We start from the raw sequence: 17,319 nt of genomic DNA, 5'->3' as shown, positions 1-17,319 counted from the left end.
TTATTTACTCAAAAAATAATTATTGTATTGAAATATCCCATGTATGTTTTTTTGTAGATTCTCTCAATTGTTGGTGGTGATTAAGTAAAGAATTAAGAAGACAAACCTGTTGTAAAGGTAGATGGGGAGGTCCGGGAAGTGGGATGGCAGGTATGCCGCACTCGGCACACAAGGGCTGCGTAGTGGCCGGAGACTTGGACCTCCAGTACTGCAGCTCCGTGCGGCACTTGTTCAGCTCCTGCAGGAGAGTCTGGAACTTGCGGCACGTCTCCTCGTTCTTCTTGTCGTTCTCGTCCAGGCGGGCGGCGTACTCCAGGGTCTGCTTCTGCTGTTCAGCCATCTGGCGCTGCTGCTCGGCAATCTGCTTCTGTTGCCAGGCAGTCTTACGCTTGCAGCTGCGGAGATCGCTGCGCAGCGCGGACAGCTGGTTGTTGTATCTGGAATTTAAATTAACAACTTTCAGTTATCACAATATATCATCATTTCCTTACCAGCCACCTAATGGTGCAAGGTACTGCATTGGTATTCCGATTGCCAAGTATCTAGATCAAGGGTGGGCATTCATAAGGCCAGGGAGAGCCACATTCTGTATTTTCATATGTATAAAAAGCCATTATTGTATTGTCATAAATATAAACAGCCACACCATAATCAAGCTCTCTCGTAGTATTAAATACATCAATTCTAATACATTATATATTTGCATATACTTGCAACATTTAAAAAGGAAAATAAGAAAAATAATTAACGGAGACAAACATGGCCCTCAACTTGGCTTAGGACTGGGAGGAATGGAGGCAGATCATTCAAATAGTGCCCGATATCTTTGGAGACCACGAAGCTCAGCAATGTACAACACAATGCAGAAGAAGTGATATTTAAGTCACGCATATTAATTTAATTTTGATCTTCAAGTATAAAAATATATGTACTTTGGTGGACTTATTGCTAAAAGCAATAACTTTAAGCCAGCCAATAAACAGACTGGTCAAAGCTTGTACTTAAAAAAATATATATACATAAATACACATAATTCATTTCAAATAACTGTTTTTTTCAGTGGGCAGATAAAACTTGCACTATATCAACTTAAATGATGAGGAATAAGGGATCAGGTAGTGAGTTTGAAAGGAGACAGAAAAGGATTTAGAAGGGATAAAAATGAGGTTTGGGCACTAATATATAATAATATTTCAGATGCTTCGTAAGTGGCCAAGAAAGGTGTATTTTTTACACCAAGAGGTAGCTAATTCCAAAGTGAATAAATTAAGAACCTTTTCATCCCTTGTTTGATTCTGTGTATCCGCTTGCGCAGCACCATGTTAGACTGCGGGGGCGGAGGGGAGGGAGGCAGGCGCTCCTCCTCCGGCATACCCATGTCCCCGCTGCCCCCTCCGAGTCCTCCGGCCCCCGAGCTGCCAGCGCCCCCTCCTCCCGCAGCCGGTGGAGAGTCCAGGCAGAGGTAGGACTTGTTAGCGTCACCAGCTGGAGACGGAGAAAAATAATTAGGGGTCAGATAATAGAAACATCTCTTCGCATCATTCCAACAGAAGCAAGATTATTATTGATGATTGAATTGTTGATTCTGTAAGGATAGTTAGGTAAATATCTAAGGTATAGTGTTTTTAAATGATTTTTATTTTTAAATAGTCATTATTCAAGGAAATACACTGTTATTACAATATTATTTTACAGTATAAAACATACAATATTAAACAATATTTATCTTAATAAACTATTAACTGATAGTTTGTCATTGAAATCTCATATTGAAAATTTTCCAATACCATGAGAAATAAAACGTGTGAAAACGCTTTTTCCATCATGCTCCTGTGCCTGTTACAGATATTTTATTAAAAAAAATATTTCAGTATCCCAGATAAAATTAGTTGAAAAATACTCTTAATGCATTAAAACTATTTCAAAGAAATGAATTTTTCACGGTAATTCAATAAAACTTTGGGAATATTTCAAAATGCTGTAGCTCCCTGCTTCCATACAAATATATTGCATCCTGAGGGTAAAACACTACACTTTTTACTATGCTTTTTTACTGTTTTTTTAACTTTATATTTTTAAATACTGTTCCGGACACGTACAATGTAAATGAATAAAATATAATAAAATATGTATAAACTAGCTAGAATCCCCGGTATTTGTATGACTGAGTGCTAGGCTCCCAATAAAGATAAATTCACTTTCGAGCCTGGCCTCAGTAATACCGGGGCAAAATATAGCCTTAGAATACTTATTCAAAGTAAAATAATATTAAATGTAATTAAGCCCTAGAAAGGGCCACTATATTGTAATTATCACGTTGCGGCTGCCAGCGAAATAGCCGGTACGGGCGCTAGGCGCCCGTATTTACGTGACCTGCGGCCGGCATGTGGTGAGGGTAAGCCACCCCACCGCTCCAAGCCAGCCGGAGCGGGTGGGACAGCTGACTCACAGAGCCCAACGCGCATCGCTTTATAAGGCGTGTATTTCATCACAATAAATCAGTTGAGTTCCTAACTCTGAGCAGTTCACAAGTATTTTATTAAGTTCTCCATCCTGTTCGCCCTCCTGCACTTCGCTTCGCTCTGCCAGCTGACCGCCTTCGCCTCTCTACACCACTTGGACCGGGTGGAAAGTCCTTTTCAGGGCTATTGAGGTTGACTTGCGATCGGCACAGTTGTGCCCCTACCTTCCGACTCTGTCTGGGAGGGAGGCTTCTCGTTTACGCCGGGAAGCCTGACTGCGGCAGACGAACCAGCAAAACACGTACGTTACAAATACATTTTTACTACGTCTTTTACCGCATTTTTTATGACTATGTTTTTTTACTATATGTTTTACTATACTTACACAATATTGTTGATGTTATTTTCTATATTTGTTTATTATCGATTTGCTAAAATTATTTTTAAACTTCCAAACTTTACCGTTGTTGACTAATTAAATCCAACTATTTTGCAAACTATTTTATGTGAAAGGCACTAAGCGCCATATGTTATTTTTAAATAACATATATTTGATGTTTGACACTGATTAATTGAAGGCTTTGTTAAAAAGAAGCATTGACGGTAGAGCTTTAAAGACTTACGAGAAAATGCGCTAGTGATATCAAAGAATTCGGTTCCAAAGTAGGTGATTTCAGGCAAATTCGGCTCCATATGTTCCTTGAAATACTCCATAGCCATTGTACTGAGGTCAAACAGTTCATCTGTTACCTTGTATGGTCGCGCTAGCTTCGTGGTCACTCTTAAGTACTCCAAAATACTATAAACCTCATCCAGGATCTGAAATATGATAAAAACTATGTATTCTGAGGCAATTTAGTCATCTTAACAGATATAATATTTATATTTGAAGCACTAACTTTGTGATTATTCAAATAAACTATTATTTTAAACCACTCATCCTTTATTTTATTTTATTACCGGGTTCTGAGCTACACAATCACCATACCTCCCCTCCACAAACACGAAATACTACTTGACACAAAGATTTGACTTATTACTTCTATCTCATTGCTCTGGCAATATCTGTTAAGCTTTCAAAAATTGTTCGAGAGATCAATAAAACAATGTAAGTTTTGATGGATTTTTTCTTGCAATTTTTTTTATTTATAACAAAAGAAAAATTACATAATTGCGTCTTTTAAATATTCAAGTATAATTAGTTAAACAAAATTGCTAAATTTAAATGAGAAATTGAAAAAAAATTTAAACCCTTATCTTGGCCGAGCGAAAAAATATTTTTACACATTAAATGTGGGATAAACCACATCTGACAAAATGTTCAGGAAATATGATTTCGTGATTGTGCGTTTTCCAAAATGTGACAACTTTTGAACCAAATGAGATAAATTTAATCTATAAAGAACTTTCAATGTAAAATATGGATTATTTTGACAGTATAAGTAAAAATTTAAATTGAGTATCTGATGTTTTTACAACAAAGACAATTTTATTTTAACATTTTTATGACAAACGTGGACTTAAGTGTTTTATTCACATATAAAATATAGCTAACTGCGATAATTTCTGCATTTTAAACTTGAAAATAACAAAAAGTTATTCTCTAATCTACAGATGATGGTTGAAAAGGCTTAAGAATCTGAATGTTTTTTTAACTTTTTTTGTTTAAATCAAAGTTTATTATAAATTGTGATGCTGTTTTACTCGTGTTTTAGTTCTAGTAAAATTCTATAGGATACATTGCCAAGAAAAGGGTTGAAAAAGAAAGTTCACTTAACAGATATTGCTGATGCAATACGATATGTATTTTTAGTATTAAAACTTGACATTGATACCAAGTGTAAGATTTCCCTTTAAGTTTTTCTTTGAGATTGGTTGGAGAAGGGTGGTATTTCATTCAAATTTAATCAATGTCAGTTGGCTGGTATTGCTTATTTGCCGCCGTATGTGTCACTTAGTGGAAATATTACTAACTTAATCAAGAGACATAGATGTGATGCATTATGTCATAAAAGAAATTGCATCCTCGGGGGACCACCGGTTAAACCTGAGGATGTTAAAGAGCTCGCTTTCTACCTAATAGCCCGATACTTTACAGATCTGGGCTTGGAGGGGAAATTTAGCAAAATAAGAACTCTTGCCTTCCGCACAGTAGCCAGACTCAACCTGGGCTTGGAGGATGAGAACTATTCACAGGGACCCATCACAATAGATCTTCACAGGTCGCAGTGACGTCAGGAGCTTATATAGCACTGACTCGCACTTTAAAGAATAAGAATAAACAGACACAGGCAAAATTCAATCCTCTATCGAATTTCACAAAAATAATATTTATGCACTGTATGTAGCTTAGGTGGAATTGTTTCTTATCGACGGTATGGTAATCTTATTCACTACTTACTTTAATAATTAAAACTTCAGAATGGTTATTAATAGAAAATATTACGCAGTACTCCTATTTTTTTTTGTGATTTACACTGTCTTTCTGAAATAAATAAATCTGGTATGGTTACCTCTCCCGGGAAGAAGCAGCAGTACTTTCTCTCAATATGCTTGCCAAAAGTCATTTGCAATAAGGCAAGACGCATATGGAGAGTTTCAATAATGTCCGATTCACAAGCCAAGGGGTGGCTGCGTCGTGCGGACTCCCTTCGTGGCATTTTAGACTTGATCACCTGATAACGAACAAGCATCTGTCCCAGAAGGCGTGAGAAAGATGAGTTCAGGTAGGAGCTGCATACATTGTTCAGCTGGCGGCAAACCTGAGGAAGAAATTGACAATTAAAGAGCGCATGTCATTGAAACAATTTTACACTTCTGTAAGTCGCAAAGGCTGCGATGGGCAGGAAATGTTGAAAGAATGCCCGATCTAAAGTATGAGCCGAGTGAAACAGCCCAGAGGCCACCAAAAAAGAGTGGTTAGATTGTATAAAATAAAACTGGAGTAGGGTAAGGAGGATCAGAGGATGGTCAAAGACAGGGGCCAATGGAGAAAACCGAATCTCACTTCGGTATAGTGTCGAAGAAGGTTTTTGTAAGAAAATCAGAGATACAATAATATTCAAAGTTACATATTTCATTTCAACCAGTTTTGGGAAATACACGAAGGTAAGTTTAACGCAGCCAATACACAATTGCACAATGAGACCAGATTTAAATTATAATATGAAGCTGACTTGGTAAAACTAATAACAGTTTTGAACCTCACACCAAATACTTTTGCAGTTTTGTCATTTCGGCTTTGTTTGTAGAGAGGCCATTGAGTTATTAGATGACAAGTGCTGCTGGCTAGTCAAGGACATGGTGAAGGGTTAAGGTTTTAATCTAAGGTATATAATATACCTCTAAAAATTTATTTTTTTAAAGATTTTGAACCCACTGCGATGTAAGAATATGTCTGTATTGTCCAAACAAAAGTTTAGGAAAGGTGTTTCTTTATTAAAATAATGCACAAATTCAATACCTCATTATTTACATTGTCAGAAGTGTTTTATCTATTAATAATTGTTTGTGTCCATGAATTGAGTATGTTTAATTTTTAAGCCACATTGAAAATATGTACCGAAGTAGTAAAAAGGTTACTTAATTTATTTATTTATTACATACGCGGCCTAAGCAAATAACAACAGTTATATGATGAAACACATGTATTAGAAACTGAACAAAAAGAACATAAAACTATGTAGCAAAAACAAATAAGGGCAATGGCATACAATATATTTAAGAACATAATCACATACAAGATTTTGAGCTAAGCCATGCCAATCCATCTGCATCCGACAATGAGTTAATGGCGAAGAGATCTACGGAAAGTGGGAAGATCTATTCCAAAGAATTCCAAGTTGTGTGACGAATTGACTAATCTACACATTCTGGATGTTCGGTCATAAAAAATTAAAGTTGCTCTTGGAAGATTTCATAAATGGCAAATTTTGACTTCTGGTGACACAGTTGGGAACATAAAAAGAAATTGATTGTAAACAGAGATGGGATAGTCACATTTATAGGACAAAATTGACTTTTTGCAAACATGATTTTTATTAAATTAAATGTAAATATTGGGTCAAAGTAATATTTAGCACATTATGATAAAATTATATCATACAGAAGAGCGCAATTAAATTTGTACCAGTAATTTACCAATTAATAAATTATTAGTTATCAAATGAGCCATGTGAAAAGATGTGAGATTAAATACATAAGCAGCACACATAATAATTGCTTTGGCAGTGTTTATTTATTAATTAATTTTGTCCTAGACTTTGGCTGATTTATATATCGAGAGATAAAATTGTAACTGTAACATTGATAATAAAAGTACGGTATGGAAAATTACCGAAATTATGAGCATTATTGCTACTGTGAATTACGGTAATTTTGATACATAAGAACTTTTATTTTAATTATGCATGAAGTCTCACATTTGATTCTTGCCCTATTTAATTTGAAATATTTATTTGCAGGGTATATGGTGTCTTTTTTTAAAGACATTCCTGCGTTTCCCCATGTTCAATTTTACTGAAATATACCACGTTTTTTGTGGACCGGAATGGAAATTCACCGGGAGCAGGGTATTCACGTACAGCAACAGCAGCTCTAAAAACATACTTTTCATTTTTCGGTTTGGTTCAGTCCAAACTTGGAAATCGGCTATGTAATGAAAAGGCCACAAACCATGTATTCCCCTTTAAATATTTTAACCAACACCTTGAGCCAGACATATGGATTTGAATTGGGTTTGGAAGGCATTGGTCATCATTTGATGATATTCCAATAGAGAGTGATTTCTGTTTTATCTTAAATAATTTTTCTTGTTTAATGAATATTACATGCATAATTAACTACCCAATTAAACTGTATTTTTAACGCCTATTTCCCATGAGTATTTGTATGAAATAAATATCACTTTTTGATATATTATGGCTTGCAAACCTGGCAAAATCTAAAATCTTAAAAAGTGAGATATTTATTGAAACATATTCAGATTACAATAGGGTTTTTTCAGAAGTCGGGAATAAAGTCGAAAATATAATATATATTTGAAGCGGATTTTATGATTCTAATTATAACTATCAATGTATTCAAAACATGTTTCCATTTATAATTTTCAGGTTTAAAAATGAGCATAAACAAAACGGCTTGCAGTTGGCATCACGCGTTATGACCGCCTACTGCGCTTTTAACAAACATTGCGTGCAAGTTTGGAGCTAAAACATCATTCGTGCGTTTCCACAGAGCACGAAACGTCTCGTTTTCAGGTGATTAAAAATATACATATTTTAAACACTTGTAAAAAATTTATCCAACGTAGCACGAAAAAAATATTAATACCATTACCATTGTAATTTTTTGCTCATTTAAAAATTAAAATAATTTTAAAAAACTTGAAAAGAGCCTATTGCTTACAATAATTATAACATTGCCAGTTCAAAATACGGCTTTATTTGTGAGATTCTGACTTTCAAATTACGGGGTTTGTTGCAAACATGGCAACCTCTACTCGAATCTACCTTCAAATTTAAATGAATTATTTCATTATTTCACTTAAAGCTGCCCTGAATTGAAGCATAAGACTATCATTTTGCCTACGGAAGCACTATGTTATCTTAATTGTTCGTTGCATAGTGCGATTGGTGTTATAATGATTATGAACATTTTGGAAAAAATTCCATGAAAAGATTTAAATTCCAATTATTTTATTTACAGCAAATGTATAAATTGATAAGTGATATTGGTAAAGATTTATAGTGACTGCTAACATTAAAATGACAAGGCATGTTTGTTGTTGAAAGTGGCTATTTTGGAACCTTGAGGTTGAAGTAAAAAAGTTTTTATATCTTTTTTTAATCATTCATTCCGTTCTGCACCTATAAGTGCATAGGGCACTGCATTGGCAGACCAACCATAGGGTATCTTGATATTTTTTGTTTCACAAGGGTAAGATGATGATTTTTACATTTCAGGTGCCAGTGCAGGGACTATTAAGTATTCTAGTGTAGAAACACCTTTTTAACTCTTGTAAACCTGAATGAATTCATGTGGATATAAAAAAAAACATTTTTTATCCGGTGTTCAAGGAGTTATTTGAAAATTTTTGGGATTTAAAAAATGTTTTTTTATACTTTAAGAGACTATTTAACGTTCATTTTTTGTAAGCAATGGGTCTCAAACTGATAATTGACTGAGAAAAAACATTTTTATCCGGTGATCAAGGAGTTATTTGAAAATTTTTGGTATTTAAAAAATGTTTTTTTTATACTTTAGAGATTATTTAACGTTCATTTTTTAGACGGAATGCGTCTCAAATTGATAATCAATCGAGAAAACGAATTAAAAATGTGTTATTATATTTCAATATATGTTTATTCAATCAAATTAATTTGATTTTACTGAAATATGTTTAAGACTTGCCTTACATATCATTTATAAGGACAGGAATTCGCTCCAAAGCAAACAAACCCACCAGAAGCCAGCTGTAAAAGTTAAAAACGAACTTTTCTGCGTAATGCTGATTACCGATGCATACAAAAAAAAACATACTTGGGGGTTCCAGTAATTAAAAAATAAACTCGTGGCTTTTGAATTTCGGTTGGTAAGTACAAGAGTAAAAAAAATCTTAAAATTCATGTATATTTTAATGAACACCCGGGTTGAAAGTGTTGAATAAATATTATGATCTCTTTTAGTTACAAAAATTATTGCCCATACTAGTTGTAGTGATGAAGAATTTAAAATGTTGTAAGACAATGAAAAAACAATAAAATGTGGATCATATTATTATTGATAGGTACTATTTTACTGTTATTTTCAATGCCTCAGCCGCCTTGTAAGTATTTCAATAAAGGCACATTTAATAAAGAGTTGATTAATGATGACGAAGATCAATTGACAAAAACAGCTCAAGAGCTTCATTTTCTTGTAAATATTACGTGTATGTAAGTATGTACATTTGGATTTTCTATTGCATTACGCAAGTAGATCTTGCTTTTATCGCAGTCCATATATTCCAAATAAGTTCTGTAAATAAATTAAGTACACTTAAGGAGATATTTCAAACAGGTTATGCGTAAAAAAGATTTAATGAACAGATTAAAATGCCTGGTTTCCTTAGGATTAATTTTACCAGCACTCGATTTGTGCGAAGTCTGCTACTTCCTGGACTAGAGGATTAATAGCATTCGTGATTACATCTTACTTACAACGTTTCAAGTATATCATTTATTGAAATTACTCACCAATCTCTGATGGGCCACCGATTTGAATTTTAAATAGCTAAAGATCTTCTCTAGGAGCTCCGGGGGCAAGTCCAGAAGGCCAGTGGTAAATACGCGGGTCTGGTTGGGTGTGCTGTTGCCCTTGGAGAAGACTGGCAGCCCAGACCAGTGGAAAGGGAGATGCTGGGGAGAGTGCAAAGGGGGCAAGGCAGGCAGGACGCCGCTGTGGCGAGTGGTGCGGGAAGTCGCAGCCTCGTTACTGGGTCCTGCTCCATCAGCACTGCCTCCCCCACCGCCGACAATGCTCATCTGCCTCGTGGACACCATTTTTGTCCCGTAACTAATTTTTAAAAATCTGAAAAACAATGCAAAAAAACCCATGTCAAACACATCGAATCGTATCATTCCGCTTTCAGTTTTGATAAAAAGTCCTTCGAAGACCAATTTCCAGATTAACTGAATACGGAACTAAAATGCCGCGTAGTTTTTTAATCATGTTTATTTCACAATAAAAATAATAAAAAAATCCTACAGCGAGAGATAAACAATTATTTTTAATGCTATGCGATGGAGTCGAATCTAAAATGGTCGCTACTCTAGAATCGCCTCAACCGTACCAGTAGTTTTTTTCACAAATTTACGCCATAATATATCAAATAAACGGTTTATTAGTAAAATTTCACTGACTTAATAATCCGCAGACATCCTTTTTGCGTCGATATGCTGATTCGCAGACGAAAAATTCGTTAAAAAGTTGATACGATCGCCATACATTCATGAACCCGCGTACAAAGAATTCTCATTGAATTGAAAGATACGCCAGACAGTAGGTATATAATATACTCCGGGCCCGTATAATATGCCAAACGGCGGCCTTCCAGAGATCGCCCTAGAGTTTTGCTGACGGCGTACCATAGACAAGGCCCAGCTAGTGGCGACACTTTGCTAAGAAATCTGCAACATTCAGATTTAGGATAATTTGTTTTGCTCAATCGTCGATAGATGACAGTCCTGACACCAAATTTTTATTCTAAAAAATATATTTCGTTCAAAAACATTGCCATTGGAAGTAAAAAACACAACTGAGAAAATATCTGTTTATCCGCTCTCAAATCCCCAAAATCCACGTTGTAAAACAACATAAAATATTAACTACATATCTTAAAGATAATCTCCGAAGATTTTTTTAACAAATTATTGATTACATAAGTGAGATTTTTTTTAATCTGTGTTGAAATATAATAATGAAACATGTGTTAAAAGTTATTATTTTTTAGTTATTATTTTACAATTATTTTATTCTCTTGTTTTACATTTATTTACGGCTTATATTTTTTTAATGTTTTTTTTAACATTTTTCGTTTGCGCAATGTTGGCCCTTGTTCATTTCATTTTAAATAATTTTACCTATGTAAAAGATACAACTTTATTTTAAAAAATAATGGCTCGCGCAGTCACTACATTTAGTTTTTGTGAAAAAAAATTCATAGTTGTGTATTAAATTGTTTTAGAATTCACGCCAGATGAATATGGATTTTTTTAGGTTATTGTGGCGTAAGTCATTCGCACTTTTTGTCGACGTTTCGGATCGCATTGTAGCATAATCGGGGCAAATAACCCAGAAAAGAATGTAATCATTTGCGCGCTTGGTGGGAAAAGCCATAAAAGTCTAAGGGATTTTAAGAATAATTGAGAAAAAATACAGTTACAAATTATATTTTTTATTTAATGCATCGTATGGAAGTATTTAGATATTTTGAATGAATTAATTTCAAAGTACGTTAGTACAAAAATTGCGGCATTTTTTAGGTTTAAAATATTGTTACGAAGCCGTATTAACGTATTAATAATTAATAGATCGGTGGGAAGACGTTATCAATGTTGAATGAGGAAGTTCAGTACTACGGGAAATCGGATACAAAAAATGTTTTCTTACACGTGGTAAAAATTAGAGCATTTAATTATACGAGGAAGTTTCTCTAAAATGTACCTATTTAAAAACCAATGATAGAGTGTTATGATAGACTTCCGGTTCCGAGAAGCCATCTCACCAATCAGAACAACACACCAAAGAGAACTAGTGATGTCATGCGCGGAGTAGGTGGGTAATAAAATAATTACGACACTTATACCCGTATGCAGAGACAAAACTTAAGGTGAGGAAAGTACATTCTAATTTCAAATGCAGAGAATAACCCAAAGGTGAAGACAATAGAATGTACTTTCCTCATCTTAAGGTTTGTCTCTGCATACGGGTATTAAAAAACGTAGCCATGATAATACGGTGCGCAATTTTTTTATTGGCTTATTTTGACAGTTTATTTAACAAATAAAAAATATATTAAAACCATAGAAATAATTAAAACCACGAACTTCGTCATTCATTTCGCTTTCACAATTTCTCATGTGGCATCCAAATTGTACGTTTTACAAAATGTATAAAATCGCGGCCTGCTATTATTGTTTGCACGAGATTCAACCCTGGTTGACAGCGTCCACTAATATTATTTCGGCAATAAAACCGGAACAATAATCCGTTAATGTTGTGATTAATTTAAATTCAAGATTGTCTAAATTGATAGTATTTTATGATTGAACATTGACGGGTCCAAGCAATGGCGTATTCATTGGGTCCAAGAGGAAAAAAGTTTCTTTCGATTTGAACCTTTTTTCTGTTTGGTTTACGGTCATTAGAATCACGTGCTTGATATTGTCGGACAGATGGACGTCGATCAAGCTATTCTGTACCTTTGGTTGAGATTTTTAAAATGGTGTTGAAACTTAACGAAACATCAAATTTAATCATTGAAACGTCTATGAATATGAATGAAACTTTTCTTACCTATGTTATGTACCTATTCTTACATTTATTACACTTTTAAAATTTTTTGTAAAATTAATTAAAAGTTGTTGAATACCTATGTCATAAAATTAAGCATAGTCTAGAAACCGCGTACGCGCATCAAACAGTATGCGACTATTTAAACTACTCTTAAATGAGTAGGTATACGTTTTGACCCATTAGTTTATTTATAGAAGTCGCTCAGTACGCAACTCCCGATTTGAATTCAACTATACCATGTTGTGTCGTCTTAAAGTGTAGGAATAGTGCTGGGATCTTTAAGAAACAGGATGGGATCACATTTCATGTGTAAGTAACAAATGCATGTGTAAGTAGCAAATGCATTGCTTAAAAATTGAATTGTTTTTCCATCTATCAGTTTGTCAAAGAAAACAAAATGGACATTTTGTTAGTGTTGCCAGGGTGGTCAAATTTTTTACGCTACTTTGGTCATCTAATGAGAGAACTAATGAAAATTGTACCTCTCGGATTAAACAACGCCGTGGTCGACATTTGACTGACCTTAGGTTTAAAATAAAAAATATAATTTAGCATATGATGATACGGACCTGTCTATCTGTAAGCTCTATGATGTGCTCTTTCAAGCTATAGATAAATTTGTTCCTCAGGTGTCAGCAAAAAAAAAAATTATCCACCGTGGTTTACCACATTACTTAAAATTTTATTGAATTTATAAAATAATTCTACATAAGATATTTCAGCAAAGCCGAGGTACCAATGACTACAATAATTTTTCCAAAACAAGGAAAGAATCTCAAATTTGTTATAAATCGTATATTAAAAACATTGAAAACTCAGCTTTGCAATCTAATAATCTTTGGAATTATATTAAAAAAATAAACAATGAACATGTTGAATTTCCCACGAATATGCATTTCAACGGTAAAATAGCCAGCTCGACAGAAGAGAGTGTAAACCTATTGCAAGTTTTTTTAAGGAATTTTATGATGAACCTCTTCCAGACCATAAACTTCTTATCTATAATTTTGACAAAACCATTGTATTATCTAACTGTAAAATTACTACCATATCTTGCAGAAAGGGCCTTCTTTCGTTCGATATCAATAGATCAGCTGGTCCTGATAAAATCCCTTCTATTTTTCTTAAACATTGTGCCTCAGAACTGGCTGAACTTATTACTTTGTTATTTAATAAATTATTATCTCTAGGACACTTTCCTTCTAAGCGGAAGTCCTGCTATGTCACGCCTATTTTTAAAAAGGGCGATGATACCGATGTAAAAAAACTACCGTCCTATTTGCATTCAGTCTGTCATTCCTAAATTGTTTGAGTGACTTATTCTTGATCGAATTCAACAGCAAATCGTAGAAATAATTGATTGTAAACAGCATGGCTCCGTTAAAGGAAGATCAACTGCCACAAACTTAATGCTTGGTCAAAATTTTATTGGTGAAGCTCTTACCAAGAACCATCAGTTTGACAGTGTATATACTAACTTCAGCAAGGCGTTTGATAAGGTTTCACATAAGGTGATGCTTAGTAAATTATTTGATTTGGGATTCCGTGGAACGTTTTTCAAATACTTTCGGGCCTACCTGTCAGATAGATTGTTGTTTGTTAAAATTAAAATTTCTTTTTCTAATTGCTTCTGTGCAACCAGCGGTCTTCCCCAAGGGAGTCATCTGGGTCATATATTGTTTTTGATTTTCGTAAACGACATAATATCATGTTTCCGAGATGCTGAAGTTTTGCTGTTTGCTGATGATATTAAAATGTATAGAGAGGTAACAATTATAGGTCATTGCGAAAATCTGCAATCTAACTTAAAGTGTTTGAATGTGTGGTGTGAAAAGAACAATTTATTCCTTAATCTTGACAAATGCAAAGTTTTGACTATTTGCCGAAATAAAAACCCAATTGCTTTCAACTACTCTATAAACTTTATAAATTTAGAGCGAGTGATCGAAATGACTGATCTTGGTATTATATTTGATGAAAAATTAAACTTCATTAAACATATACAGAACATAACTAATAAAAGCATGAAAACTCTCGGATTTCTGTTGCGAATGATTAGAGACTTTGACTTGGTCTATGTAATGAAAATTTTATATGTTGCTTAAGTACGTAGCCAACTTGAATACAATTCGGTCACCATATTATAAAATGCATGTAAATAATATCGAAAGAATTCAATATAATTTATTACGTTTCGTTAATTTTAAATTAGGTATTTTAGTTGAACATATTAATTATACATACATAAATAAATATTAAAATTTACACACATTAGAAACTAGAAGAAAATGAAATGATTTGTTATTTTTATTTAAAATATTAAATTCAATATTTGACGTTAGCTTGCGAGTGCCCAGCCGGATTACCCGATAATAAACTATTCTATATAAATGTATATACAACAAACTACAGAGCACACTCGCCCATAAGGAGAATTCATGTGTTTGCAAATTAATATGCAAATGATATAGATATATTTAATACAACACGTTTGAATTTTAAAAGGCAGTGCATCAATTTATTATCTCCAAATTTAAATACTTAAATAATACTATGTTGTTATAAATTGTATACCTTTTATTAACTTATATCTGTATTCTTAGTTCTTATTTTTCTACATTCTTCTAATTTAAAGATTCTTTTGATATAACCGATGGGAAAAAATGAACTTCTGTTCTCTCTACTGGAATATATGTTTGTATATATGTACTATATGCAAGATTAGTTTTTATATATTTTTTTGTTATTCTTATTACTTCATTTAAATTTTTTGCTACTTTTGTGTAAAATATATGTCTGTTCTATACATATAAATATATGTAAAACATGTAAAAGCCTACAAGGTGTTTAAATAAACATACCATGAAAATATCCGTTTTATGGAAAACGATTTTTTCTATTGCAAGTTCAAAGTTCATTAATTAAATTACTCCTATTAAATGACCCCTTACTTATCTACTCTGTTGTGTCAATCAATGTTTCCACGTGTACAATAAAATTTTAGAGAAATTAACAAATTGCTTTTTAAAAATATAAAATATATATTTTATTTGTAATGATTATATTTTTCGCGATCTGGCAACATTAGGCGGCGACTTCGTGCGCATACGTGTGGTGAAAGTGGGGCAAAGTGGGGGGATTTTTGGACACAGTCCGATGTATTCAAATATGATTCTACGCTCCTTTTGGACTATTCTTAATTCTATGACCTAAGTAGATTTTTTTGTTTCAACAATCCAACAACAAAAAAAGACAAGTAGAAGAGATGTACCGAATATGGAATAGCTCAGGGATTTTTTTTATAGTATTATTAATTACAATCAAATTATTTATTAATTATTACTCATTGAAATCGTTGGGAGCAGAGTTGAATAAAATAAAATGTCATTGTAATATATAAAAAAAACATAAAAATGTCATTATTTTAAACAAAAATGGAAATAATAGAAAAAAATGAATTTACAGTGTATTTTAAGTGCTCCTAATATGAAATAACTCCATTTTTTAAATTTTGTATGCACTATTTTGAATGTTTAAGCCTAAAGAAAGACAACATGAATTAACATTACGTAGGTTCTTCTACATTATATTTTTCAAAATACCTATATAGAAAATGAACAATGAAAAACTATTATTTTTCCTTTATTAGGGCTTTCTACCAAAATTTGATAACATCGGCCAAAAACAAGTTACATTAATAAACATAAGAACAACATAAACAGAAAGGAATAACAATATAGATACAAACAATAGACAACAAAAATATAAGTACAAGAATAATATTAAAATATCAATTGTAATAATAAACACATAGCCAAACCAACCAAAAATACAACATAAATTGAAATAGGCACTAACAGAAAAACCCACCAAAACCTCATAGTGCCTATTTCACAGAAAAGAGAAACTTGCAGTAAAATATTAGAAGGAAGATAGAACTTAAAACTAGAAAAATTACAACAAAATAATCAAAATATTAACAAACATAATCTTATATTAATGATAAAGTATAAGTAATAAAATTAAAATTAAACGCCAGGAAGTAATAATGACGTTAAAATATTTTACATAAACCTAAAAATGTAAGATAAAAAATAAAGAATTAATTAAAAAATAATTATTTCAATGAAATTAATATAACAAATCATAATAGGGAACAGTTTGAACATAAAAAAATATACCAGAATTGATCAATAAACAATTTGTAAAAGAAAAATTGAGATTAATGAATAAAGTTATAAAAAAACATAAGTAAAACATCAAATATTTTTTTCCTCCCAGTCATTAAAGGACATGTAAAAAAATGTGATTAAGATCTCCAATGCCTCCACATTTGCAGGCATTGGAGTCTAAAAATTAAATTTTTAACAGATGGGACGGAGTGCAACAGTGGCCATACCTGATACGGCAAAAAGTTACAATCCTGGACCTATCGAGTTTACACGCGCTATTGTACCAAGGTTTGGAGGGAAAATCAGGCTGGATATTACTTTTAAAAAAATCTATTTGACAATTAAGAAGAATTTCATTCCACTTTCCAAGAATCAAAATATTCTACTCTAATCAAATTAGAAATATCTGAGAAATCCACCCTGTCGTATTTTAAATTACCAACTTCAGATCCCCACCTTGCAAGAGAATCCGCTTTATGAAAAACTATTAACCTATCAACAAAATTGTAAACACGGAGTTAGTCATACTATTTCATAGAAGTATCCATAGACAATAATTTCGACATGAATAATTGAAAATCAACTAGTTTTAAATTTTTTAAAAAAAACGCTTTTAATACTGTTTCCAT

General features: G+C 32.9%; 1 protein-coding gene across 1 annotated transcript; it reads right to left on the bottom strand.

Annotated features, from left to right (window-relative positions):
• Positions 1–106: 106 nt before the first annotated feature.
• On the bottom strand, positions 107–10,480 carry dmpd (F-box protein dampened; the record flags this gene model as incomplete). The annotated part of the gene is made up of 6 exons (XM_088229743.1): positions 10,364–10,480; positions 9,698–10,031; positions 4,976–5,224; positions 3,086–3,281; positions 1,275–1,485; positions 107–437 (listed from the first exon to the last, which is right to left on the bottom strand). Coding segments are annotated over exons 2-6 (1,293 nt in total), but the record flags the coding sequence as incomplete, so codon positions are not given.
• Positions 10,481–17,319: the final 6,839 nt, after the last annotated feature.

Source organism: Micrasema longulum, unplaced genomic scaffold (genome assembly GCF_059751315.1).
Source record: "Micrasema longulum isolate JH-2025_06_02 unplaced genomic scaffold, ASM5975131v1 h1tg000701l, whole genome shotgun sequence".
NCBI classification, from domain to species: Eukaryota; Metazoa; Arthropoda; class Insecta; order Trichoptera; family Brachycentridae; genus Micrasema; species Micrasema longulum.
This window is presented reverse-complemented; position numbering and strand designations above follow the sequence as displayed.